This window comes from Nothoprocta perdicaria, unplaced genomic scaffold (genome assembly GCF_003342845.1).
Source record: "Nothoprocta perdicaria isolate Ctin4 unplaced genomic scaffold, notPer1 scaffold_238, whole genome shotgun sequence".
In the NCBI taxonomy this organism is placed as follows: domain Eukaryota; kingdom Metazoa; phylum Chordata; class Aves; order Tinamiformes; family Tinamidae; genus Nothoprocta; species Nothoprocta perdicaria.
The window spans coordinates 654,917-682,612 of NW_020455464.1; the positions used below are offsets into that span (position 1 = coordinate 654,917).

Consider the following 27,696-nt stretch of genomic DNA (forward strand, 5'->3'; position numbering starts at 1 on the left):
TTACTTGAATGCATTTGACCTTTCGATGTGGCAGTTGAGAAATTCTTTGACTTGTGTCATTGAGAATATTCTGTGAGACCAAATATAATTCAAGATCTGTTCTCTGAAAGTACACATCTGTTCTTCCCTCTTCAATTGCATTGTACTCAAAAAGGAAACCCTCTAAACCAGTACTCCACAGTCATAAAGTCTCTTTAAATCTAATAAAAAATCCACGTGCTCCAAAACAGTGTCCACCTTCCACAAAACCTGTTCTTGCTCCAAGAGAAACTTCATTCTGTCTAGTTTCTGCTATATCCTCAAACATAAAACAGGTTTGGTATCAGGAATAAATAAATCTCTCCACTGTTCATTCTTTGGTGCTAGGATTATCTTGGCCTGGTTTTACAGATCAGATATTGCTGCTCCAGTCTTACTGACACCTATTCTTTTTCAGGAGCTTCTTATGAGATAGTATTTTGAGTTATCCTACTTCCATCTCAGAGACCTACAGATAAGAAGAAAGTTTGAAGAATACTTTATTTTTTTTCAAAGTACAGAAATTATCACTGAAATCCCCCTATACTATTCCAATAGTATAATTGTAACTATTACATACATCCCCAGGTTTGTTTTCAGACATACAGATGACTTATGTTTTGTAGAGTCCCAAATAAAAACTGAGCTGATCAACAACGTCTTCTCATTAAGTACTTATTTAGTACTTCAGTTTACATTCATGATTAGAAGATTGTGAAATTTTACAAGTGTTGGAAATTCAATTGATATAATTTAAATGTCTTGGAAAAAAGTCTCTGAAGTTACCTTGATTTTGTCTGCCATGTCACCATATGACTTTTCAGGATATATTCATGTGAGTAGATAGCTGGACCTATGGATGAAGCCACTAGGTGAGCAATGTACAATTATGGAATTGTCTTCTCACAGTTAATTTTAGGACATTTATTAAATGCCAGCCCTGTGCAATCTGAATATTTGGTAGTATGTAAAAGTATTACAGTTGTACTGAGCAATGTGATATTTCATAATAGAAAAGTTCATATCTATGTTCCTTTTTCTTGCAGACTAACAAACAGTCATGGCTTAGTCTGGTACTTAACATCTTGTAAGATATTGTTTGTCTTAAAAGGAAACTATTTTCACTTTTTCAGTGTAAAACTTGGAAGACTCTGAAGGGGTCAGATAAATAATTTGGATAAATAATTGATAAATAATTTTGGGGAGCTGGAGTCAGCCTATATGTTGAACAGTATTTAATATCCTATGCAAAACTGATTTAAAAAAAAAATTAAGACAAATTATTTGTCCAGTCACAAAGACGGAAATTTGGAAGTCAAATTTGCCTTCTTGTGAGCTTGCATTATGTCATGTTCCTTGTTTTGACTTAACAATTCACAGCTCTTTTTCAGACAAGTGTGATATCATCTACAATGTCTTATAGTTTTAGTCTATTTTGATACCTTGCATTATTTCTCATTTCTTTTTTTATAGATTTAACTTCATTATCTTAATAGGATAAAGACCTTTATTAACATGAAGAAAATCCATTTAGAGTTTTGTAATAATTCTCATGTGTGCAAAATTACCCTCAGATAATATTATATAAACCTGTTTCATAACCATCCATAAACTAGTGTTTTTTGTAATCAACAGCAGCACTATCCTTATATATAACTCAAACAAGTCAGTTTGAAATTAAATTAATTCTACTTGTATACACACTGCAGCCAGATTTTGCTCAAGTTATATGCCTTAGCCAAAATGCTGGACAACAAGTAATGTAGAAAAAAATCTACCTAGGACCAAGCTTCATGTCTCATACCTGTTGTGCCATCTCCCACTAGGCTGGTTCTGGCACACTTGCACAAGCACAAAGCAGCTTAAACAAACTGCATCTCTGCTGCTTCAAAAGATGACCTCTTGATGCCAGCATTCACTGGAGAAAGCATTTTGAAACCTTCACTACTGATGTTGTCTGTAAGTTTCTGGCACTTGCGATCCTGAGGCAGACTTGGAGGTTTGGACTTGGAGCCACACTTCTTATTTTTGCCTAACCTGGAAGGGGCACTCACCTTGTGAAAAAGGAGACATCGTTAAGTTTCGTAAGATGCTTAAGGAAAATTCTAGTCCTTCTTCATCCAGTGTTTTGAAGATCTATCATCTAAATATGGAACCAGACCTTTTGCCAGCAAAGATTTCTACATAATCTTCTTAGTTCCTCATCCTCTGCTCTTAAATTTTTAACTCGACAGCTTCTCTGAGTAGGTTTGCAGGTCTCTTACTAGAAGATGGATTGAGTCAGTATGAGATGGACACTTTGGCTGAGGTGGCTTCATGATAACTTGCTAGTTTCCTCAGCCGTGGGATGAACACATTGCCTTTCATTCCCTGAGGCAGCTGTCGTCTTACAACATGACATCAGGTACATGGTCTGCATACAGAGACCACCATATGGGTAAAGATAGATTAAAATTTGTTATGACCTCCATAGGACACAGCATCCCTGTCAGTATTAGAGATCACCTATCAAGATGAGTGGTCACTTAAATTTCATCCATGCCCTATCATTTATGTAGAAATGAAGAAACTATGTATTTAGAGAAGGAGAAAAAACTATTTACTTGAGTAGTCTGTGTTTTAGCATAGGGTTATCTCTGAATGTGTGCTAATGAGTAAGGGGGTTTACTGTTTAGAGTATTCTACAGTATGAATATACCTGTACCTGTGGACCGTGATTTGAAGAAAATCTGATTGCTGAACAATGACAGGACTGCTTGGATTTGCATTGTGCCCATGCACTAGGAGATCTCTCTCTCTCTCTCTCTCTCTCTCTCTCTCTCTCTCTTTTCATATCTTTCTTTGTTGGAGACCCCCAGACACTGAAAGAAATTGATGGACATACACCTTTTATCATCCTTTTATTATCATGTATGTGGTGCAATAAAACCTGTCTTTGCCAGGTGAAAAAGGAATTCTGAGTGACCGTGGCACACATATATCTGCAAGGGTTACTGTAGGGCTACACCTCTCAAAGAATCCAACTATCAGTAACTTATTTTTCATTATTACTATAAATCTTCTCTGTTTACTTGCTTGTGTAAGCCTCTATTTCTCTTGTATATGATAGGTGTATTATATTCTAAACCTCTGAAGGAAGTTCTAAACTTCATTTATTATGACTGTTTGGAAAACTGACAGTGGCAACTTCTAAGCTGGGAAAGCCATATGTGTGTATACTTCATATAAGAAAGATGTTTTTATATTTTACCTTACAGAGTCAAGCCATCAAGGCAGAAGTATTACTTAAATTTATTTGAAAGCCCAAAGTTACTGTTCAGCTACATATGTATAGCTGTGTTGAATAAGTGATGTGACTTTGAATGATGATGATGTATCAGCCCAAGAGAACATAACTGGATTTCTGAATCAGCTTCAGAATGGCAGACTTTTTTTACCTTTTAATTGAACGGGCATGATCCAAAAATGATTTTTAAAACATTTTTAGAATACTTTTAGATTGCTTTTTAAACTCACAGACAAGCAATCATTGTCAAATCTTCTTCTCAGTGGCTTATTGCCCTTTGGTTCTTCTATTCGCTTCCAAATATAACAGTGAATTGATGTATCCAAAACAGTAGTGCTAGCAATAGTAATACTAGTAGTTATCTAAACATATGACTGCTGTTGTAGGTAAGACTTCCACTAGTGACTTGTGGGCCAATCTCAGCTCATAGAATCCAGAAAAGTGTAATTGCCTTTACATTGCCTTTCTTGGAGCAGGATAAAAATATTATTAGAAAAAATGAAAGGATGAGTGTGCTCCCTTCTTCCCTCTGCTATAGTCTCTGTGTATTGCTCTTTCCTACTCTGCTACGATGGTGTCTTCAGATTAGCTGGAATGAGCCCTGCCACTATTGCACAGTCCAAAGGACCGTGTTGAGGTGGAGCTCGGTAGCACCTTTCCTGTGTCTTCTGCCCTGAAGCGCATTCCATATGCTTTAGGGTAAGGAGTTTGTGTGTGTGTGAGCACATGCTTGTTCCAGGATGCCGTGGCTCTGTTCCACATTCAGCTCTCCAGAGGAATACTTGGTGCTAGAAGAAAATCAGGGTTAGAGTGGGCAGGATGTAGAAGCAAGAGCATTGTCTAGCAGCACACTGGTCTTAGTTATCATTTCCTTTCCATGATCTGAATAAAAGCAGACAGTATGAAAAGTGAGTACAGGAAACGTGAAGACCTCGCACAACATATGAGAAAAGAGTAGTGAAAAGCTTTGCCTCTGACACTCTACCTTCAAAGAGAACATTGAAATGCCCTGTTTCTGTATTTGTTCTTGCTGGGTTTGTCTTTCCAAGCTGAAGCCTCAGTTGCTTAAGTGGTATATATTTGCTAGCTTGAAAATACTCAGTCAGGGTGAACAAATTGACACTATCTTGGCTACAAGAAATGTATTGCCATTGTTAATGAAGTAATTGAGAATTTACTAAAACCTTTTTTTAGGTATTGTCCTTCCTGCAAAAATGATTCTAATGAAGTTGTAAAGGCTGGAGAAAAGCTCAAACAGAGTAAAAAGAAAGCAAAGATGCCATCTGCCAGTACTGAAAGCCAGAGAGACTGGGGCAAGGTAGAGTGTATTTTAGAAATAGCTCTTATTCTGACTGTTCATGTATGTGCTATATCTGTAATATACTTACGTATGCACAACAAAGAGTTCAGTACTGGATTGTACAGACTATAAAGCAATGTTGAATCCTGCCCACTATTTACTGAAAATTAAAGCAGCTGAAGAATTGTTGAGATGACTAGAGGTAAAACAAAAAGGAAAAACCCAAAGTGCCRTAAATCTGTATTATGTAATTAAATTTGCTGTTAACAGTTTCTAATATAACTATGTATTTGTTATGATCAGATTTATTAGTACGTGTGTCTGATTTTTCAAATAACCTTGAATAAATATTAACAAGTTAATTCTGTCTGCTATGTTTTTAGGGCATGGCCTGTGTTGGTCGCACTAAGGAATGCACTATTGTTCCTTCTAATCATTATGGACCTATACCTGGAGTTCCTGTCGGAACAACCTGGAAATTCAGAGTTCAGGTATGTTGTTCTGGCATTAACTAGAAAAAGAATAACTAGAAAACTAGAACAAGAACTAAGTAGGGAAAAAAGAGTAGTAGGTAGAACAGTAGTAGAACAATAGCTAATGTTCATATGACATGCTGTAATATTGTGAACTGTTCTCTTGTTGGATACAATAAATTTAAAGCTTACAGGAGTTCAGGAAGTCCCGACTGCAGGCAGCTGGAAGCTGAGTTATGCAAGTGCATATTGCCCTGTTCTTGCATAGTTTTCATGTTGTGCACAGCTGTCTGCTTTTGAATGTTGTCAGAAGGAACATTGCTATCTGGACCTTTCATTTGATGCTGCTGCACTATGGTCAGAGTAGAAGATTATAGCAAAGGAATGTAAACTTTCACTGAGGTTGCATAGAAGTGTAGGTTGGGAGAAAAGGTGCAGGAGAAGCAGAATCAGGAAAATAGAGACTTTGGATACAAAGGAATGCTGTAAGGAAGAATCTTAAATTTGTTGCTGTTAAGAACTGTAGTTCTGGTAACATTGTATTAAGTATCACCTGCCTAGAAAATTCAGTCCGTAGGTTTTTTATCTTTAGGACTAGAGGAAATGGCTTCAAACTGAAGCATCGGAAGTTCCACAGGAACTTAAGGAAGCATTTCCTCACTGTGCGGGTGACAAAGCACTGGCACAGGCTGCCCAGAGAGGTTGTGGAGTCTCCTTCTTTAGAGATCTTTAAAACCCGCTTGGATGCAGCCCTGTGCCACGTGCTCTAGGTGACCCTGCGTGAGCAGGGGGGTTGGACTCGATGACCTCTGAGGTCCCTTCTAACCTTCCGCATTCTATGATTCTATGATTCTATGATTCTATGAATATAACTTGGTAGTTTGAAAGAAGCTGTGAAAAGATAATACACTTTTCTTTTTTTCCCCAGCGAAGAACCTATAAGGAGAAGGTTGATGTTTAAAAGTGATTGAAGATAGTTGTTTGGGGAAAAAAAAAAAAGGAAGGTGTTTATTTTTCTGTTTGCAGGTGAGCGAAGCAGGTGTTCACAGACCACACGTGGGTGGAATCCATGGACGCAGTAATGATGGAGCTTATTCACTCGTATTAGCTGGAGGATTTGAAGATGAAGTGGTATGTCAGTTATCCACAGCATAGTTTTGTTTTGCGGTTCTGAAATATTAAATTTTATAAAGAAGTTTCCTGATACTAAAATTAGTGCTTATGCAAATAGGACTATACAAAATATACTCCTTATTTCAAACACAGTACTTTTTGGTATTTTGGAGAAAAATATTTAAGCAGTTTTCTCTTGAAGGATATTATCATGCTTATACTCAAGCAAAATATTTCAATTACATCTGAATTTTACATTGTKCAAGGAGTTAAATTTTGGTATATTCTCAATATCCGCATTTATTGTTATTATCTGATTATTCCTATTATCTGATACCATCATTATATGCAAGGTATATATTTTATATTCTGCTTCCGTCTGTTTGTTCAAATTGTTTTATTGCTTTAAAGCAGATAAATGCATTTTTATATTCTAAATAGATACAGGCAGTAGAATATATTGTCTTTATTTTAATGAGTTTAGGATAAAATATGCATGTTACCTAATTCTGTGCAGTCTGAAAGTTCTTGACTGCTAATGATTTGAGCTTGCAGAACTTTTCATAACAGTCTCACTATTTTTGTTTTATCATCCTCAAAGGAAGATGTTGAAAAAATGTCTGCTTTGATATCTATATCTAAATACAGGAGCCAAAGYAATTGCACTGATCAACAAAACAGTATTTTTGTCAGACTTTCTTCTCACAGTGAACAAGTTTTGTATATGATTAGATTACTGTTTTCTGTAATCAAATAATGTTTACATAAGGTATGTCCCTTCCTGTAATTTATTCCTTCAGGTGGGATTTTGAATCATGCCTCAGATGAAGGATAAGGCATTAAGCAACCTGTTTTTTTGAAAACATGGATAGCTAATCACAGGGAGCAAGGCATTGGAGAAGGAAATTAAATAGCATCAGGATGTTGTGTATCCTTTGCCAGCAGCACTTACATGCTGCTGCTGCTGCTGCAGGTTACTGCCTCTGARGGCCCCTGTGTCTCTCTGTTGGGCAAGTCACACGAGGAGGTACTTGGTGTGAGTTCATGCCTACACCCTTGGAGTCAAGTCCAACACAWGCTATAGGGCTTTAGCCAGTGCATCCTAAGAACACTGTTGCTTGGTAGTTGTAGCTACTAGTTGGGGATTCCTTTTTTTTTTCACCTGTGGTGATACTAATGTTAGCCTAGATTTTTCTGCTGAGCTATTCAGTCCATAATATTTAACAAACTTATTTGGATCCTTTGCACGTCTTTTCCAGTTTGTGATCGTGTGGTTTTTTTTGAGTGGAAAAACATCTTGCAAAAATAAAGTTCACTGTTCAGCTTACCATTCTTGTCATTTTTATACTGTTCCTTTGGAAATTATTTATATTTTTAGCCTAGGATTTTAGTAAAGTAAGGCTAATTTATGTTGGCTACCTCACTTAAGGTACACTGTCTGTAATGATTAGTTTTAGAGTCTTGGATATGTTAATACTGCAAACCTCCTGACCTTGTTTTTGATAATAACCATAATGAGAACATTAGCTGAAGAAATTAYGAGGATTTTTTCATGAATTTGAAATCTGAGAAGTATTTCATTATATGCAAATATAGGATCCAGAGCTGTGGACATTAGCCAGTAAAAATGATTATGCAATCACAGTATTCAAAATTAAAGTATTTTGATGCATCAAATCAAATAGCTGAAGAAATTTYACTTTTGAGTTAAATATTACCTTTCTAGTTTGTTTTTATGAGGCAATGGCAAAAATGACATTTTAGGAATTTTGTGATTCATGATCCGTAGTATTTTTAACTAGTGGTAAATAGTTTGGTGTGGTCAGTTCAGTCTGAACAAAGTTTGTTTCTTCTTTAAGTGCTTTTGCTTATCGGATCATACTAAATAGTTCCTGGTGCTTCAGATTCACTGAATGTCTTAATTCCACCTATTCTGATGTTCCATACCATCAGTCTACTAATATGAAGAATTACCTTTATTACATCATTTTCTGAAATCCTCCATCTTCTCTCCAAACCTCATTTTTCCCCTGTATCTGAATTTCTTAGGTTTATTTTAACATCCTGAAAAGCTTTGTTTTGTCACACAGAACCTTCTTGTCATTTCTTTTCCTGATGGTGTTGTGTTTGTCATAGTAGTCTTACACGTCCACTTCAGTCACGGTTGGTTTGGTACCGTTGTCCCTACTACTCCTATCTATGATTTATTTATACTGCATGCTTTCTAGGAAACATTCTGGGGTTTGTGAGCACCTTATGTCAAGGACTCTGCTTCTTTTTGTGAGTGCTTATCATACGCAGARTCTTTCAGGAATTACGTACGTTTTCAGGGAAACTTTAGTCAAGCTATTAATATAGTAGTATATGGAATTTGATCATTCTCTTATATTCATGAACTTTTGAAGATCAAACATAGTTACAGTACTTTTCTTTTTCCATTGGACCAACTCTGGGACAAACCAGGTCACAGATTCACAGATTTTGTATATTTTTCACAGGAGCACTGRTAAAACTTAGTTCTTACGGTCTCATGCCTTTTGAGATAGGCAACTTTTACTTGTCTTGCTTTAAGTGTTATTGTATTAGGTTAATGAAATTCATCATACAGACTGCAGGGCCCCTTGTCCTCAAAACAGGGGATGTATCAGTGAACTTCAGCAAATAGAGCTGTCCATCACTAGAGAATGTTGTATCTTGTTACATTTGTATCTTGGTGCAATTGTTGCATCTTCTGTGCAACAGAAAAAAATAAAAATAAAAAAGAAGTCTTTGAACTGAAAATAGCTTTCTGTGTATTATATTTTGTATAGATCTGATTTGACTTCCAAAATTGTACTTACATTCTGATTTTGCACTTCTGGAAGCAGAAACACATTGAACCCAGGTAGAGTATCCTGCATTAGGTTACGTGTTAATGATTATTTTAAGTGTCTGGACATTCACTGTTCTGGCACTTAACACTGAGAGGAATAAGAAAAGCTTCCGAAAGTGAATCACATACCATAGTTCTTTAGTACTTTGATTTGGAAGTCATTTTGAAAATGCTGACAGAGCTTTCTCACCAGTTAGCCATTTCTTGCTATTTCCTGCTCTGAAGCAGTCTGAAAATTCTTCTAACTGTGGAAATTTAGATGAACTGCCAGTGAAAAAATTAAAAAATTTTTATTATATTATGCCATGGTCCTGAAAGGCTCTTGCTGTTAAGGGTGAGATGAAAACCCCAAAACCAAATGAGATATATCAAGCTTTGAACAAACTGCTTTTATTGATTTYTAGATTAAATATATGATTTAACATTCCTTTTTTATTGATACCTCTAAAGCAATATTAAGCCATGAAACTGACAAAAGTAAATCTCTAAACTGGACAGATAAGCAATACTATGAACATTTACACTCATACAGTTCTGTTGGATGTCTGTGGAGAAGAACAAGGGAAGGATTTGGCTTCAGGCCAAATGGGCTTTGGCTGTGGRTGAAAGACAGATCCTTTCAAACAAAATATTCTGTTATTTTAAATTTTCTTAMTAGCTATTTTTTAAAAGGTTTGGTGCTCTTTGTCATATTAACGAAATACCTCACCCTTTGTTCACTTTGTCTTGCTTATCTGAAACTGATGCATCTAGATTTTGTGGGTTTGATTCCGTTTAAGTGATMAAACTGATTTTTGTTTGGATGGAAGAACTGTTCATCTGTATGTCCCTAACTGAATATTTTACTTAATTGGGAGCTGAAATTGTCTATGTATTTTTTGGACTAAAGTTTGAAACCTGAATGTGAAAATTAAAASGTGTTGTATGGAAAGAGAAATAAAATGGAGCCACTTGGAAGAGCTGAGATTCCAATAACTGGTGGTGATTAATGCCCCTGTCAACTCTTGTGTACCAACAACCCATTGAAGTGCTGTGGTGAAGCATTTATAGTCTTAGTTTTGCAATCTCTCTTATGTATTTGCTCAATTTAAGACTGATTAGGTCAGCAAGTTCAAAACAGTGATGCATGAAAAAATTGTTTTGTGAGTGTGTGGCGCTGTCCCCTTCTCTGGTATGTTGGAGGCTGACTAGCTCATAGTAATAGAGTTTGGGGTTCATCTTCAACTGGAATGCCTCGATATCTTAGCTATTAGYGCTAGAACAAGGACAGATTTTATGAACAGGACACTTTAAAAAGTAACCTCTAGAGACAACGCTAGATAAGGKGATAGAGTTAGGGTTCATCTTCCATTGGAGTGCCTCAGTGTCTTATCAATTAGTGCTAGAATAGGGACAAAATTTACAAACAGAGCAGTTAAGTAATTTTCTAGAGACAACATGARATAAGGAAGTACACAAGACATGAAGACAACAACAAGAGGTCTTACTAGCTGCCGTCAAAATCTTTTGATGCAGAAAGTTGAATTAAGCTGTGGAAAATAGAGAAAGTGCCTGAATTAGTGGAAGTGCCCGAATAGTGCCTGAATAGTGGAAGTGCCTGAATTTCCTGTATAAGGTAAGAACATTGGGAAAAGTTAGGAAACAAGTATGAGAATAAAAAGGGAAGTGTTCTAATAGCATTTTTGTTTTTGTATTTCGTAAAGAAGGACATTCAGACATCAGTAGTTCCCTTTGCCAAATGTTTTATTTACTTGTTAGACCAGAATTTACAGCATCTTAAGCTCTCTTCTGTGATCCTCTGAGATAAAAAGCAGAGTYCAGCCTTAGCCTGACACACACACAGGCTGCCAAACTGAACATTGCAAAGTCTTGTAGAAAGATGCAGCCTTGTCTGCAGGTGGAGTCATGGATCACAGCTATTGAGYTGTTGTTTTCATGACTCAACAACAGATACCCATAATGTATCTGTGTGAATATTCCTGACATACTCCAGTCTTTTCCACAAACCGTTGTGGAATTAGGTCTTGTTAGGTCTCTGGTTCTTTGCTGCATCCCTCTTTGGCTTTTATGTATTATAGATAATTTATACTTGTGCTTATTTCACTGTAAGGATTCTTATCTTCTGGTCAAGCTTGTTTCTTGCTTTTCTAGATTTTATCGGTCTGCATCCAATTATGTATTCTCCTTCATTTTTTYCCTATAATTCTAGGAGTTGCTGTCATATCAGAATTTCAAGTGTCCTCTCCATTTCTCTTCATCAAAATTAGCTTTGTATGGAGGAGGTTCTCTGTGATGTTTCCTCCTGCTCCAAGAACTGTGTGTCTTTGTTCACTGTAGTTTTCTTTAATTTCATGTGAGATCTAAGTGAGGGTAACAGCCTATGGAGTTTTCCTGGAAAACTGAGTASAAAAGAGATAAAGAGTACTATTACATTGGAAAGTGCCAGCAGATAATATCAAATTATTTTAACAGTTATGCTTGAACCTGTAATTTTGCTATATAGATACCAGTTTTTCCTTTCTCCCATAATTTCTATCCTCTGGATTTCCAGTTTGTCCATAATACATATAATTTTTTCACCTCTTTATATGTAGAACAATTGGGGAGTTAGAGATGCAAATTTAATCAATGAAATTCTCTGCAAGAAGTGAGTGTGTATTCAAGGCCTTCTACCTAACTTCTTATTAGACACAATTATCTTGTGTCTGTCTATGGCTAAAGAGAACATCATGCTTTGAAGACTTTAGAAATTTAATCTCTCTAAAACACTTAAATTTAGTCTGCTTTTACTGAGGTATGTTCCAATAGCTCCAAACATTAAGTTTAGTTATTTCTCCTTAGTTTTTGCTCGTCTATTACACCAGAAATTCTGTTAAAAGAATTTTCTTCCTGTGAAGACGCTTGTATCTATTCTTTTCATAGTCTAAGCATTTTTAAAAACCTTTCCTTTTGTGTAAACTGTTTTTCTGATCTTGCTAAAATTTATGTTCTTTTTGTTTTCTCTCCAGATTTTTACTCTTTTATATAATATTCCAGTGTTTGTCTCAACACTATTACAAAAAGAGGTACAACGACTTAGGAGTTTCAGCTTACTTTTCTTTATACTTAAAAAAAAAAAYAGCTATTTTTGCCACTCTGCTGGAATCCTGAACGCATATTCTGTTTCATATTTGTTACAAAAGCCAAAACTCTCTTGGATTCATGACTTTCCTGAATAAATCTTTCTGGCTATTTTGAATTTTGCACTTGCTTCCTACTCAGTTTTAAAATTCTTTTAAACATAAACATAAGTTTATATTTAGGCCTGATTCATCAGATATAACCCTTTCAGTCTATATTTACTTTGTTATTATTCTGGTCATCTTCATGTTCTTAGCATTTGCTGTAACTTTAATTACCAGTCACTGAAAAAAAAGTAAACAGAGCTCAATTCTGTTACATCTCAGCATTTTGAATATGATTTATTTTAAGTCCTTTGTTGGTAAACAGTTTTAGTCCTTTTGGTCTTTCATCCTTTGAAATTGTTTTATATGTTATTTCCTTATAGCATTATGTTTTCCTGCTTTTGGAGAGTCATTGAAGAGTAATAGAGTGTTTTAGGAAAGGATATACCAGAATTTATACAATTTCACTGTTAGGTTTTCAGCTTCAGCTTTCAGCTTTTTCAGCTTCATAGTATTTGCTTATTATATTTAGAGAAGTCTTGAGAGAGAAATACTTCTATTCTGCAGTGGAATTTCTGTTTTTCTTACACAGAATTAAATAAATGTAAAATCTGAAATTACCTTSTGGCTTCGTGCAGCCAGTGTCTCTGCCTGCTGTTCTGATGTTGTCACTCATAAAATAGCTACTACTCCCATCTTGGATTTGGCTTATTTCCTTAATAATATCAAACCTTTGATAGTGCTGAGAAATTAACTGAATTCTGCTAATGCATACCATGCATTATGTCTAATTCTTTTTCTATAAAAATAGTATAGACCTACTAGGTCTAATAGGCCTTTCCTGTTAGGTATTGATCTTATGCTATTGTTCCATGCTTTATGCATCTCTGAATGATTACAATATGAAATATATATATTTTTTAGCAATATTTGAATTTGCCAGAAATACTATGAATGTCTCTGATATGTTATCAAAGAAAATAGTAATACGAGCTTTACTAGGGTGGATGTATATTTCCATTATTTTTAAAGTTCCTGATAAAAAGTTTCATCAAACTTTATACCTTTTAAAAAAAATTAGTTTTGGGAAATAGAGCACAAAATTGTGTCAGCTCATAAAACTTGAATGTAAACAAGTTTAAGCTCTTAGTAGTTCATAATATCTGAAAATATTACTAAAATAAAATGTATTTAAGCATAAACAACCATATTAGCTATCTACCTCTTGCAGAAGCTGAAGCAAACTCTCTAAGTTGGATATTATGTATTTAAAAAACATTATATTCTTGTATTCAGAACTACAGAGCATGTATTCACTAACTACAATATTTTCTTTCCCTCAGAAATATTTTGAGTATAAAAGTGAAGTTTAAGAAGTTACCAAATTTTGAGTATAAAAGTGAAGTTTAAGAAGTTACCAAAGTTCAATTTTTTAAGCCAGACCTATTTTTCAGGCAGAATCTTCAGGACAGAATTTTCTGGTGAATATGTTCTGTGTAGACCAGCAGCCTTATGCTGACACGACTACCATTTATGGGCAGTGATGGTGAAACTGAAAACATCCTACAGTGTGTTGGACTATTTATTTTTCTGTCAGAGTATATGTAATCAAAGAAGCAGTGTTTTTTCAAATCAGTTGTTTTAATTTAGAGTGATAAAACCAAGGATAATCTTCTTGCACAGGATCGAGGTGATGAATTCACTTATACTGGGAGTGGAGGTAGAGATCTTTCTGGCAATAAAAGAATTGGAGAACATTCATTTGATCAGACATTAACACACATGAACAGGTAAGTTTTGAGATGAAATTAAATAATATTTCAAAATGAAGAGCTTCAGTTTAATCTTAATGGACTTGATTTGTTCTTTTTGAAATTCTATTCATTTCTTTTTTTTTAAGGAATAATTAAAATTAAGTATGATGGTGGTGATTCATCTGTCTGTACTGAAAGAAATATTTCTTATTTTATTTTTATAGTGGTTTCTGTCACAATTTGCAAGGGATTAGGGTACTACTTTGTCTTAAATATGTAAATTTTAATGTTCTTGATGAATGGGGTTCATCTTTTGCCTAACTGTATTCAAAATAGTTGCTTGAAAAAGCACTGATTTTTTTGAAAATTAAAAATCACCTAGACATCTATTTAAAGTATTATGTTGTTGTCTCACAAGCCTATTCTGAACTAAGAGGTTTCCATCCTTCTCCATAATCTATACGATAAGGTAACTGGCCACCCCCTACCTGTGAGGTGTCAGTACTGACAGAGACCTTTTCTATCCCGGACCTGCTTTCAGATGTAATATGCTGCTGTCAGGCACAAAGTTTGAGAGCCAAGCAGGGCTCATGCAAAGTTTTTGGTGGTGCTCAGTGGAGAGGAGCAGAAGCCCAACTTGAGTACTGAGGAAGGGAGGGAAGCAGAGAATGAGACATGAACTGGACCAAAGTGGGAGAGGGGATGGAAAGTGGGTTAATCAATAGGTTTAGAAACATTTCTCATTTATAGAGTAATTTTCCTTTTGGAAATAGAGGAGAAAATGGTACTCAGCTTTCCTCTGCTCTTATCAAATGCCATTTATGCACGCAATATAAGATACTTTCGGATACTGAAATTCATCAGCGTTCTCATGCACTTTTACATTTGATGCAGAAGATTGTTGTTTTCCACATAGCAGAATCAGAATTGTTCTTCATTTGTTCAGATAATATTTTATTGCCAAATTTCAAGATGAAAATCTAGGTAATATAGCTAAATGAAATAAATTAATCCTTTCAGACTTATTCTTCTTTCCTAAAAATAATCCCCTCTTAATGTTAAATGACATTGAGAGAATTAGAAGAAAAGTGTAAAAGGCATTTTTTCCCTCTAATTGTTCCACATTAATGTAGATTTTTGCACTTAGTGGGTACCCAGTATTGATAATTATGAAAAATGATGTAGGGCAGGAAGTACAGAGTAGCTGTACCCAGAGAAGTATCAGTATTGAAATTTTATAATCCGTAAATTGAATAGGAGTTAAAAGACATGAGGTAACTCAAGGACAAGCAAACACCCTTGTTCAGTAGCTATATGTAACTAGAGACCTGGAGCAAGGCACTGTGATACTGTTATGGTACAAGTCTGTAATCTGCAATTAATTGCAGTGTACAGAACAGTAAGAAACAGGAACACAAAGCAGGTTATAAAAATGTTTCCTTTGTAAAAGCAAATTTAAAAATAAAAAACTGTGTTCTACTTTTTTTTATCTCTGTGCCACAAACGGTAGCATATTGCTTCCACAGTGATCTAATTTCTTGAGGAATTTCCAGTAAATTTTTGTGATACTTGATAAAACACAATGGACGAGACAAATAAATACGTTTTATTATATTAATTCTCAGTAAAACCTTGTCGGAAGCTGTGTAGTTCATGAAGATTTTCAATGTGTTTTTAGAGCCCTGGCCCTTAACTGTGATGCGCCGCTGGATGACAAAAACGGAGCAGAGTCCAAGAACTGGAGAGCTGGCAAGCCGGTCAGAGTCGTGCGCAGCGCGAAAGGACGTCGGATCAGCAAGTACGCCCCAGAGGAAGGCAACAGATACGATGGCATTTACAAGGTATCCTGACTTAGAGTACCTCCTAAAAGTGTTTCCATACAATGCTCTAAATATTCTCTCGTGTGCTACGCTACAAATTCATTGTTTTTTTTTTTATTGTTACCTAGGTGGTGAAATATTGGCCGGAAATCGGAAAATGTGGGTTTCTAGTTTGGCGCTACCTTCTGAGGAGGGATGACGTCGAGCCTGCGCCCTGGACYTCGGAGGGAATGGAGCGCTCAAAAAAGCTGGGTCTGAGTGTGCAGGTCGGGTCAGCGCTCGCAGAGCGGGTCCTAGTTCACATTCCAGAAACAGGAAGCAGAGCCACATTCAAGACCTTTTCCTTCTACTTCATTGTGTCATGAAAAACAAAAAAACACCTAAGATTATCTGCAAACTAGAAAAATGCTATAATGATGACAAAGCAGAAGGAATTGTAGATGAAATTTTCCACTATTCATTGTATTGCTTTCTATATATGGATTGTAAAATTAAGACTTTGGATCTAGTTTCTGGTTTTGCAGCCCTTATGCCGTGTCCATTTTATATGGTTAACATTTACTTGTTTATGCCTCTCTGAGAATGCATGAGAACTATTTGTTTATATGTATTTTTATCTATGTGAGAGTGAGTAATTTGTATAGATACTGTATGGGCTAGTAAACTCACCCATGAGAATTGTCCATGGCAGAATCTGTGAAAGAGTGAAAGMAGTAACATAGATTTTATTTCTTCAGAAAGCCAGTGGTTTCTGTGGGCATGATCTTCAACTTCAGCTTGCTGATTTTTATAGTGAAGGATAGAGATGGGASTATCAGATTCTTTTTAATACAGTCCAGCCCAGATCAGATCAGATCATTTGACTCGGCTGCAGTTCACTTAGGAGTTTTCTCCTGCATGTAGATTTTAAATTTTTTAGAATTATTTCATAAGTAGTCATGGGGTTCTAGAGTCCTTCAGAAGTTAGTCCTGGGAATTCCTGTATGCCAATGGATTTTGTTTCAAGTGAATATATCTRTTTTTTGTTTTAGTATCCGGAAGGTTATTTGGAAGCCATGGCTAGTAAAGAGAAGAAAGATAAGGTTAAAAAGCAAACTGTGAAACAGGAGCCACCCAGCCAGAGCAATGGAAACCAGAAAAGGACAATTGATGATGGTATTTCTTCTTACCTTTTAGCATTCATCAGTGAAGACTGTCATGTTGTGTTTCATAAGCCAGTAGCATAGAAACCTAGCAGAAGCAGGATGAATTTTGGAATGCAAATATAAAATTTTAAGTCCATTAGCCAGGTAGTGGAAAGGGCCTTTAAGATTCTGTTTTCTGCATTTAAGGATTCCTTTAAGCTCTGTAGAAAAATGAACCATCCTCTGTGCAGCTGTGTGCTCCAGTCCAGAGTAACACCAACCCAAGTAGTTGGAGCAGGGACTTCATTTAGGGTCACACGGCTGTAGACCATTCTTTAGCCTTCTAGGAGCAGTTTTGTCTCTCCCTGCTGCTAGCTCAGACTAACTCGTTGTTGTTCCTGTGTCTCACCTTAAGCAGGTGTAGAAGAACCCATGAACACATCAAAAGCCATGAGAATGGGAGATGGGGGGAAAGGAGAGGCTTTCCAGCTCACCCAGGAGCAGCAGTGGCTGATCAGAGAAGACACGATGAACCAGAAACTGTGGGATGAAGTACTTGCTTCTCTGAAGGAAGGACCAGTATGTTTGGTGCATACTTGAATTTTTATTTTTTACCTTTAGTTCATTGTATAATGAAAAACATAAGCCTTTCTTAAAACTTAATTTGGTGGTTGAACTTTTGTTAAGTATGCTAGACTACTGATAAATAGCTAAAACACTATTTTCTAGCGGGTTTTTTTTGCGGGATTCAGATTTCAGGGAAACAGTAGAATTACTGGTGRCTAGGTGTGCACTCACATAGTAGAGTTCCTTTCTTGCATAAAACACCATATTTATGTAGAAAGTAATAGCTTTTATTTTGAAGGTAATACATTTTTCTCTGTAAATATATTTTTGTGTAATGCTGACATGAGAAGTAAGACCTGAGGAAAGATGGTTCCAATCAGTATTTTTTCTTTAGACAGAAATTATAGGAATGTTTTTTTCTCAAAGAGATGAAAGAWTAGTCATCCTCAAACTTTTAAAACTTAAATATGAAATGAAAATAAGGAAAAAGAAAAATCCCTCCCCCTACATGTGCAGAAAATAGGACGAGAAGTTCAAGATTGAAGACACTAGAAAMTGGCACAGAAAAAGCTTAGAAGGAATATCTCCCAACATACTATTTTCTTCAGTGATAACTAGTCTTATCAGTACTGAATTCAATTACTTCAGAGGTTTTGCAAAATGATAAATGGAGGCACAAAGAAGTTAAAATGACTTCACAAATGTCAATATCAACTCAGGAAAAATAAATCATTAGTTGGAAAATGGATACCTAGAAATGAATATAGGTATCTGTTAATTKGAGATTTAGCTTTGACTGTTTTTGCTTTTCTGTGACAGAAAAAGACCTTTCTATAAATATTCTCTGTTCTTCCATGTACAGAGCTATCTTGGCTGCAAAGCTGCTGCACTTCTTTTTGTGTAGGAGCTGATACTGTGAAGTTATTACAGTAAAAATAATATAAAGTTACTGCCTTTTTATCTGTGTACTCCTTGGRGTTTATAGTTGATTAGAAAGAATTTCAATGCTTAAAATTTTACATGATGGAAGATAATGGAGAGATATGTTTCTATTAAAAAAGAGAAAAAAGTAKTTCAAAGGTGGTCAATGACTACATAATTTTGATAAGTTTTGTATGGCTGCCCCTAAATGCAATGGGAACCAGAGAGCTAGCTGAATGTGAATGCAATGAAARTGTAAACCTTTTGCTTGAAACAACCACCTTTCCGTTTCAGAAGGTACAGTTTAAAATATATCTGATATTTTTAAAATGATTGCACAATATTGTATTTTCAGTAACTATAAATCTGCCTTTTTTATTTCTTTCAATATCTATGTGTCTATATCTATATCTGTATCTGTATCTATATATCTCCTCACTGGTATTTTTTAGGTATTTGCAGATCACTGACATAGCAGAGATAAGCATGCTTTGTGTGTGTAAAATACATAATACAAATGAATCTGACATTCCTCAGAGCTGCTCAGAGAAGACAGAAAAACCAGGGAGGTTCTTTTACCTAATGCAGATAAATTGGAGAGTGAGGACAGAAGAAGCAGTTAAAGGTAGCCATAGCCCATAATCACCACAGGAGCGGCAGAGGTGACTTTCTTAACAAAAGTAGCATAAGATACTCTTCCTTCTCCTCTTGAATAGGGAGGATTTTAGAAATTTTGGAGGTTTATCGTGTTAGTGGAGCAAGCAGCGTTTACGGAAGCTGGATGCCAACAGCGAGAGCATCGCTCCGTTTGGGTGGTGTGAAGGAGCAGGCCCCAAGCAGCAGATAGGTGTGGGAAACTGTAGCAGGGGAGTGAGAAAARCTCTTAGAAAAACACCCACCCGTTTAGGCCCTGCGTGGGTTGGCTCTGGAAGGAAATCTGAAACTTGGAGTGAGCCCTGGGGACAGTAGAAAAGYTTCAGTATAAGCAGTTTCTTTGCAAGGTAAAGTTGTTGTCTGACCACACTCTGCATTGAATTTCACAGCTTCCAGTACTTGTGTAGTACTTTTTTAAGCATTGCTAACTGAGTTTGGTGAGAGGGTAGCAGCTGTGTTATACAAGTGTCCCATGAGTTTGTGTGTTTGCCAGATTTTCAAAGGGCAAACTTAATTTCTCAGATCAGGTCTGAAAGCTCGATGTGAATTTGGCACCTATGTTTGTAAATAATGTAAATGTATGTAGTAGCTACAGCAGTAAGGCAGTGTAGTTTAAAAGCATAGCTTATTTAAGGTAAAAATGCCTTTTTTTTAATTACTTTTGCTTGCATATTTATGGGTGTGCCTTTAATGGAGTTTGACTCTCTTATTCCTTTGCCCTACATTAGAATTTTCTGAAGAAACTGGAACAATCCTTCATGTGTGTCTGCTGCCAGGAGCTGGTTTTCCAGCCAGTGACAACAGAGTGCCTCCACAACGTCTGCAAAGTAAGCGAGAGCACTGCCTCCCTCTGCACACCACCGAGCAGGGCCTAAGTGCATTCGAGAAAAACGATTATTTCTAAGCATTGAGCTAAGTATGAGCAAGAAGGATAATGTGTTTCCCTGTAGTGATTGCTGCATAGTCAAGTAATCTTCAATTTATGTTGGAAAAAAGAAAAAAGGTGGTAGGTAGAAGCATACTTAGTATAATTCCTTATAGATGTAACGAGTTAAGCCAACCATTGCTGTCATTCTGCTGTAATTAGTGGTGTTACTGTAAGAATTTGTTTCATCTAGGATGTAAATGCTGGTGTAGTAATTTTTTTTTTATGGCTAAGGATAAAAAGAGATTTTTAAAACGTTGGCAACAATTTCATTAAGAATTTTTAAAAAGACACAGAGAAAATAAAAAAATAAACCTTGTGCTTTTTAGGAATATGTTCTTTTATCGTGCCTTTTCTTACCATAGTTTAGGTTTAGTAAGAGGGGTGAAGAAGCTATGTTAGAGGCATTATTTTAGAAATTGTGTATTTTAAAATCTTAAATGATGGGAAAACCATACAAAGAGTCTGGAACCCAATTTGTAGTAGAGTTAATTTTTATCAACAAGTGCCTGGATTTATTCCCTGCAAGCTGGACTGTGCCTGTCGTATTCCTTGCTAAGAAAAGCCTGCACAGACCCAAACCAATTCCCTTCCTAGTACAGTGTCTGTTGACATAAATAACAACTTCACTGTTTAGGAAGGTAAATAGCCACGCACTGTAACTCACTTGGTTGTTATGGATGAGTCCTGACAAGCATGAGCAGAGGCCTGATGCACTCGGGAGGATGGTGATTTCTCCCTCAAAAACACTAGAGGTGTACGTAGAGGACACGCGTTGCATAGAGGCAAGTGTTGCATGGAGGCAAAAGTTTGTGAAGAGGTTAATATTTACAGTGATAAAGAGAAAGCTCAATGGCAATGGACTCGGAAAGAAATTCTTTCTTTAAAAGAATTTGAAGCTATTAGTATGTAATTTGTCAAAATGAAATTAAAGCTTTGAAGCTTTAGGGAATAGTTTGTTAGAGAAGTTGTGCTGTTGTTTCGGCACATACTGTCCTGAATGATTACTCCTATTAAATTTGCCTGCTCCAGCTGTCTGCTGCAGCCTGTGCTAACAAGAAGAGCGCAGTGCTGACACCCTTATTGTGGAGACTGCTTGGGGTATAAAAATGGATATTATCATTCTACCTATAGCTGGCTTAGCTGATTCGTGCCAGCTGAGGTAGATGCAGGTTGTTAGATAAAAGCTGAACCTTCGTACGTAGCTGCAAGGTGAGCTGGAGATGTGAAATGCTGCTGGAGATGTGAAATGCTGCTGGAGGCTGCAGGGACGTGAGCGGGAAGCGGCTCCTCTAGCTCATTCACAGAAGGCATTGCTGGAAATGGGGGACATCTCAGCAGACATGTCTCTCAGATGCCCCCGCCTGGGCCTTCACATCCTGCCAGGAGCAGAGTGCTTTTCCTTGGTTATTTTAACCCCGTAGGCAGATACGGACACCCGGGGACTTCGTGTTGTGCCTTTATGGTAACTAACTCCTTGGTTTTTGGTGGTAAAGCCAGTCCCTGACCATGTTCCTCTCTCTCTCTGCGTGCCCTAGAGCTGTTTACAGCGCTCCTTCAGAGCTGAGGTCTTCACGTGCCCTGCCTGCCGCTACGACCTGGGGAAGGGCTACACCATGGTCCCCAACAAGGTGCTGCAGACCCTCCTGGACCAGTTCTTCCCAGGCTACAGCAAAGGACGGTGATGGCCCGGGCCCTGCGCCGCCTCTCCCAGTGACTCTAGAGACAGTACGGGAGCTCCAACTGGGAAATCCGACAGTGGACCAGCCAGCTTGATGGGACTCAGCATCTTGTCACACTTTGAAGCAGCTAGCCCTCTTCCCCTCATAGCCATTTTTTGTGTAGTGGGAACTCTAATTCTCAGCTGTCTTTTAACATCAAAGGTAGTTTTCGGCCAGTTGACAAATAGTTTTTAAGAGGAAAAAATAAATAAGAAGCCTCAGCTGTAACGGGCCTAGCTGATGCTTGATTTATCATTTGCTTTTGTAACTACCTCAGGACAGAGGAAAATAAATCATGGGGATGATTAAAAGTTCAGTGAAGTTTTAGCTACACACTGCCTCCTGAATATTAGTTGTGCCTGGTCCATGTGGTTTGATTTAAAAAAAAAAAAAAAAAAAAAAGAAAAAAAAAGAAACCCACAAAAAAAGAAAAAAAAACAGAAACAGCACTTAAGCCAGCTGGATTAAAGAACAGCAAATTCTGTGGTGTGCATAATCCTTTCTTGTCTTTTTCTTCCATTATGCTGTATTTTTTTGCAAGAACAGGCTGATTTTTAGTCTATTTTTGTGAGCTTCATTGTGCTTTTTCTTGTATCTTATGCAAGTTGACTACTAATGACTAATGAGAACAATATGAATGCATTGTTGCTGCATTAGTGTAAAGTGATCTGTGTTTTTTGCACTTAAAGAGGGTATTCAAGACACTCTAGTCGTGTAAAAACTATTTCATATGAAAAAAAGCCACTTCTGTATTAGTTAAACTGTATGCTTTTAGTAGGTCTTGTATCAGTGGCAATACATCTACACAGCATTGAAGGCAGTGCTAGCTTGGAGAGGGTTCAAATAGCTTCATATTGTGATCTGAAATTTTATATACAATATATTCCCCCCCCCAAATATACCTTATTAAATATTTTATGATTCAGAAAAGTTGCCAATTCTGTTTTTCTTCCCCTCTGTTATCCAAACATTTAAATCATGACCACTGTTTTCAGATTACTGAATGTTTTCCTTATACTCACTTTTTATTTGTCAAACCTCATGCATCAAGAAAAAAAAACATGTTGACTTAAAGAGAGGGCTTTTTCCTCCCAAGAAGTCCAGAAAATCCACCGTTTTATATAAATATATATATGAAACGGCCCTGCTGGTAGCACCCGGTCGTGTTGGGCGTCGCTGCTGGCGTCCCGCAGGCCCGCCAGCTCCGGGTCTTTGGGAAGGGAACAGCACGCCAGGAACACCTCCCAAATGGAAAACCTGGTAAACCATTTGTGAAGAAATACCTCCTATGGATAAGCTTAATTTCAAAGCGCTGCGAGTAGATTCTTAAATCCTATTTTTTTAATAAAATGGTAGCTCAGTACTTCATGGTGAAAACACATGTAATTTTASCCCTGTAATAATCATTCATCTATGCAATGACCCCAGTAGATCTATGACTTTTTACCTGACACATGGATGCCATGAAGTATTTCATACATTCTGATGCTTTTTTTCCTACTTGATTGGCTTTTACCTGCTGAGTTAATGCATCGTTTTAAGAAGATATTCTCTCAAAATTCTGTATACGGGGCAGCARTCTCTAATTCATGAACTACCACCTTGCCTTAAAATTGCATTGGTTACTGCTCAGTATTTCTTTTCTTAAACACTTCAGTGTTTATTTTTAACTGAATAGTTCACAATATGTTTGCCAAGAAACTGCCCTAAGGATTTATTTTCCTGTTCTGAAGAGTTATCCACACCTGTTTACTAGAAAACGTGGTTGTTTCTGCTTTGTGTTAATGCTGGATGGTCTGTTGGAGCCTATGAAGAATCTCATGGTCGTGGCCGGGCCGTGGGTTTGAACTGAGCYGTGTGACGGGGCCGTGATGTGAAACGGACACAGGACCAGGAAGGGGCCTGTGGGGGATGTGGGGCAGGGCAGCCCCCCAGGCCGCCCGCCTCCCCGTACCCGGAGTGTGCACAGGGCACAGCGTGCAAATCACAACCTTGTACAGCTCCCACAGCCTTACTGCTGTACCAACAGCTGCTGAAAGGGCATTTTCCAGTAATTGTTGTTTTAATGTAGAATCCACTACTATTCTTACCTATGTATTTGGGTATCTTAGGACCCAGATGCACCTTCTTGCATTGAGACTGGTTTCTGGCCCAACCTTCCCGTTATGAAATCCCTCCTGTCCCTGGTGGCTGCCTCTCTGTTGAACCTCTGAATCTCATGGAAGTTAGGAGGTAGGTAAGGAATCAGCTCCGAAACCTTCGCTATCCAGGACACAAAAGCACAGTCCTTCAGTGTTGTAGACATTAGGCCCTGGGCTTCAAAAAGAGTGACAGGAGTTGCCATCTGGGGAGTAAAGAAACGTGTTGCCCCAGTTTGAATCTTTCTACAGCACCTTCCTGATGCACCAAAGATCCCGCCTCATGTGGCTGAGCTGGTTCATCTGTCTGCATAAAACACCTCGCAAGTCTCTTACAGATAACGCAGTTCTGCTGTCACCTGTGCGCTCCAGGTAGGTTTCACTTTTAAGGCTGAATTTTGGGGCAGGTTATARGATACATGAAGGTCTGCATGTAGAACCCTTTCTGAGCGATGGCATCAGGTTGAGTGGCAGGACTCTGCTCTCAGATTCTGTCAGATGTTCGTAGGGCCAGAGGGAAAGTTAAAAATAGTTTTAAAAACCTGCAGACTTACAGGTCAAGACACAGCAAGGTGAGTGCCACTAAAGCCACTACTCAAAACAAGAGGTTTGAGACCTTGTAGAAGACATGTACGAGGACTGGTAGCTCAAACCACACAGTTCAGAGTCTGTAACTTCAGAGGAGCTACAAGGAGAAAATGATGTGATACAGAAAAGAGGAACACTAATTACTGCAGCTAGCTCATCAAATACACATCTGTAATATTAAACTCTGACAGTACTTTGTGTAGAAATACTGTGGCAGTACTATAAGAATTCAAAGCAGGCTTTTTTTTTGAAATTGCTTTAGTTAGATAAATCTACTTCAAAAGCTAAGATTCAAAATACAACAACAGAAAACTGACCAATTTTTATTGCAATACTAACATTTATAGTTAAAAAAGAACCAGTAAGAAATATTAACACTAGCAAGGCTGGTGGTAATCAGTGAAGTAAATTAAAGAATCTACTTCATCTGGTTGTACAAAATATGAACAATTACTCCTGCAGTTAATGTTCACTGCTACTGCCTTATGCATCTGCATCTGTTTTACTTCTTTGCAACGTGTTTTCCATACTGTTTTGAAAATTCTATGTTAATTGTTAAAACTTTAGCCTGAATCAAGGCTAACATCAACTGCTGAGAAACTAACACATTTTGATTACACCTAATACACTGATTGTATTTACATTCTAACTGAGCAGTGATTCAATTAAAAAATGTGGAGATTACCCCAAATATACACAGTATATATATATGTATATATACTATATATCCCCTATCTTATATCCCCTTTACTATGTAAATCCCCTATGAGGCCTGGGGCCATCCTGATGGATCCAAAAAAGCCATCCTGATGGATCCAGACATTGATGCAGCGGGAGGCAGCGTTAGGAAGAYGCTCTCTTCTGTTCAGAAAAGGGAGATTCATAGGCCTCCATGGGCGGGCAGGTGCACACCAGATGTTGATCTCCATATATGTCATCAATGCGAGCAATTGTGGGCCAAAACTTGCTTTCAGGTTTCACAAAAGGCTAAAAAAGACAGAAAGAGAATGGACTAATTGTTTTATCTGCCATACCAGTAAAATTCGTGCAAGTGCTAGATTAAGAACAGAAAATACTGAAGTGGATTTTCAAAGGGAAATCATACCTCAAAGCTATTTGGAGACTCTGAAATTTAACAAGGATGTGGAATAGGGTTGGCAGTCAAAACAATATTTAGATTGACAAAGAATGTAACCATGTCTGCCAAAAAAGGCAGGCAAAGCAGCAGCTATCATGGGATTTGAAAAGCAGTGTCCTATGAATAACTGCTAACGGATAGGAATCAAGGAAAAGGGAAGGAGATGGCAACATTGTGCCACCTCCCTTCTCTCCCTGTTTTGGGATAATTTATATTGAACAAATTTCACAGTCCAATTAAAATTTGAAACAATAAATAGCAATAAGGAATATGGATACAATTTGGATTAAAGTGAGAAAAGCTACACAAATAGCTCTAGTGAAGAAGCAACTTTGGGTAGTTCTYGGAAGACACCTGACACGTGTGGTGGCCGGTTCCAAACTGGCCTTGGCTTGCAGCTGGCCCCTCATGGTGCTGTTTGCCCCACGTGGCCCTTGAATCTTGTCCAGCCTTCATTTAAGAARATCTTTGAAACAGAGATTTGAATGTGGTGTGGGATGGATTTGGGAGGCTCTGAACTGACAGGAAGGGCAGCTCGCTTWGCAACAAGAATATTCAATACCAAGATTTAGAGATTTAGAAATTTCAGTTTGCACTTTGTGTGTAGAGACTTTTTCTAAAAAAAATTGAACTTAACAAAAAACTAAGAAGGCTGCTGTAGATCTCAGACCTAGATTGTAAAAATTCAGGAACATTAAAAAGACTCTGAAGTTGTTATCCTCTCAGATTAGTTCTTCTATAATAGCCCAGAAAACTACAGATCAGATTGGAAAAGGTCTTCAATGTATTACTACCTCATTAGGTTTCCATTGTTTACTCACCAGTGGGAAGGCTGCAACTTCTCTGGAATAAGGACGATCCCACTTTGAAGCAGTGATGCAGTTCAGAGTATGTGGTGACATCTACAGCAGGAAGATGTTAAGACATGTGAAATTGCTGAGTTCTATGGACTGTGTTAGTGTGAAACCTCCTTAAAACCCACAAAACTACACTCATGCAAATGATTGAGTTAAAAGCCTAGAGAGTCTTTTAGAATATAGTACAACCAGAAAAAAATGACTTCTAAAACAGGAAACAAGACTTCTAAAATTCTGGCTAAAGATATTACTTTCTGCCATCTGAATGTATGTCCAGGCTGTTACTAAAAATCTCCCTGGTATTTAGAAATACAATGCAGCATTAGAACAGTTACGGTGAAAAGATGAGCTAATAACTTTTTTGTATTACAATTGCTACAATTTCTTTCCATTTTTTATTTTACAGTTGCTTTCAAAGCTGCTTCGCCTTACTTCTTGGATAAATAAGGATCTTTCCATCACTTTGCAAAGACCCTGAAAGAGATACATACATCATACGCTTCCTTAAATAACCTCCTCCAGTCTCTCAGTAAAGGCTAAACTTTTGACTTGGCAGAAGACAGAATCTGAATTCAAATTCTCATTTTTTTGAAAAGTTAAATTTCAGAAAGAAATCAGTACGGATCTTTAAGTTCCCTTCACGCTTGTGACCCTCAGCCTGGGGATGTTCAAATCAGCTTCTGCACACACCGTTACCTCTGCAGCAACCTGGACAAGCTCGAGGTGCTCTGCAAGGCAAGGCTGTGGCCGTGACCCGACCTTACACATCATCCTACCTTCAGGGGGTTAACCTGGGGGTCCATCCTGCCCTCCTCTATTTCAGCGATTTCCTGCCGGATGTTGATCATGGCATCACAAAATCTATCCAGTTCTGCCTTGTCTTCTGATTCTGTTGGTTCAATCATAAGTGTTCCTGCCACTGGCCAGGACATGGTTGGTGCATGAAAGCCTGATAAAAAAGAAATCCAGTCACTGAAAACAGATTGTGATTTTACCTGAGCATTAGCCAGCACTGACTTGCAAATTTAGTCCTTTCTGTAACAGGGCTATTTAAAGGGCAGAACCAGGTTGGCAGTGTAGTTAGTACAGGTAAGAGACTGTTCAATACTTCGTTTTTGAACCATGAATTATTAGTCTATTCATGACAGAGTTGAGAACTGCACGCTGATCTCATGACATACTCTTGAAGCAGGCWCTTCCAGCTTTGTTAATTTTCAGCCCAAAATACTTCTCCCCAAGAAGAACTATTTTCTCCAAGGAGAA

The 27,696-nt window shown here is 37.4% G+C and overlaps 2 protein-coding genes across 6 annotated transcripts in view; one reads left to right on the plus strand and one right to left on the minus strand.

The window, feature by feature from the left end:
* UHRF2 (ubiquitin like with PHD and ring finger domains 2) overlaps positions 1–22,589 on the plus strand; it is an 82,744-nt gene extending 60,155 nt beyond the window's left edge. Inside the window, exons 7-16 of one of the 5 annotated variants that reach the window (XM_026039685.1) lie at positions 4,499–4,622; positions 4,988–5,095; positions 6,104–6,208; positions 13,910–14,016; positions 15,659–15,821; positions 15,929–16,066; positions 16,832–16,955; positions 17,340–17,512; positions 19,795–19,893; positions 21,530–22,589. In XM_026039685.1, coding sequence (XP_025895470.1) covers positions 4,499–4,622; positions 4,988–5,095; positions 6,104–6,208; positions 13,910–14,016; positions 15,659–15,821; positions 15,929–16,066; positions 16,832–16,955; positions 17,340–17,512; positions 19,795–19,893; positions 21,530–21,676 — 1,288 coding nt within the window. In that variant the 3' untranslated portion in view covers positions 21,677–22,589. Of the gene's footprint in view, positions 1–4,498; positions 4,623–4,987; positions 5,096–6,103; positions 6,209–13,909; positions 14,017–15,658; positions 15,822–15,928; positions 16,067–16,831; positions 16,956–17,339; positions 17,513–18,864; positions 18,898–19,794; positions 19,894–21,529 lie in introns of those variants that run through there. The other 4 variants (XM_026039687.1, XM_026039686.1, XM_026039688.1 and 1 more) reach the window with 4 other exon arrangements.
* Positions 22,590–24,800: 2,211 nt separating this feature from the next.
* The window catches only part of GLDC (glycine decarboxylase), a 35,317-nt gene continuing 32,421 nt past the window's right edge, over positions 24,801–27,696 (minus strand). Inside the window, exons 24-26 of the mRNA XM_026039713.1 lie at positions 27,210–27,382; positions 26,398–26,478; positions 24,801–25,425 (exon numbers count right to left, since the gene is read on the minus strand). Of these exons, the coding sequence (XP_025895498.1) occupies positions 25,282–25,425; positions 26,398–26,478; positions 27,210–27,382 (398 nt within the window). The 3' untranslated portion in view covers positions 24,801–25,281. The remainder of the gene's footprint in view (positions 25,426–26,397; positions 26,479–27,209; positions 27,383–27,696) is intronic.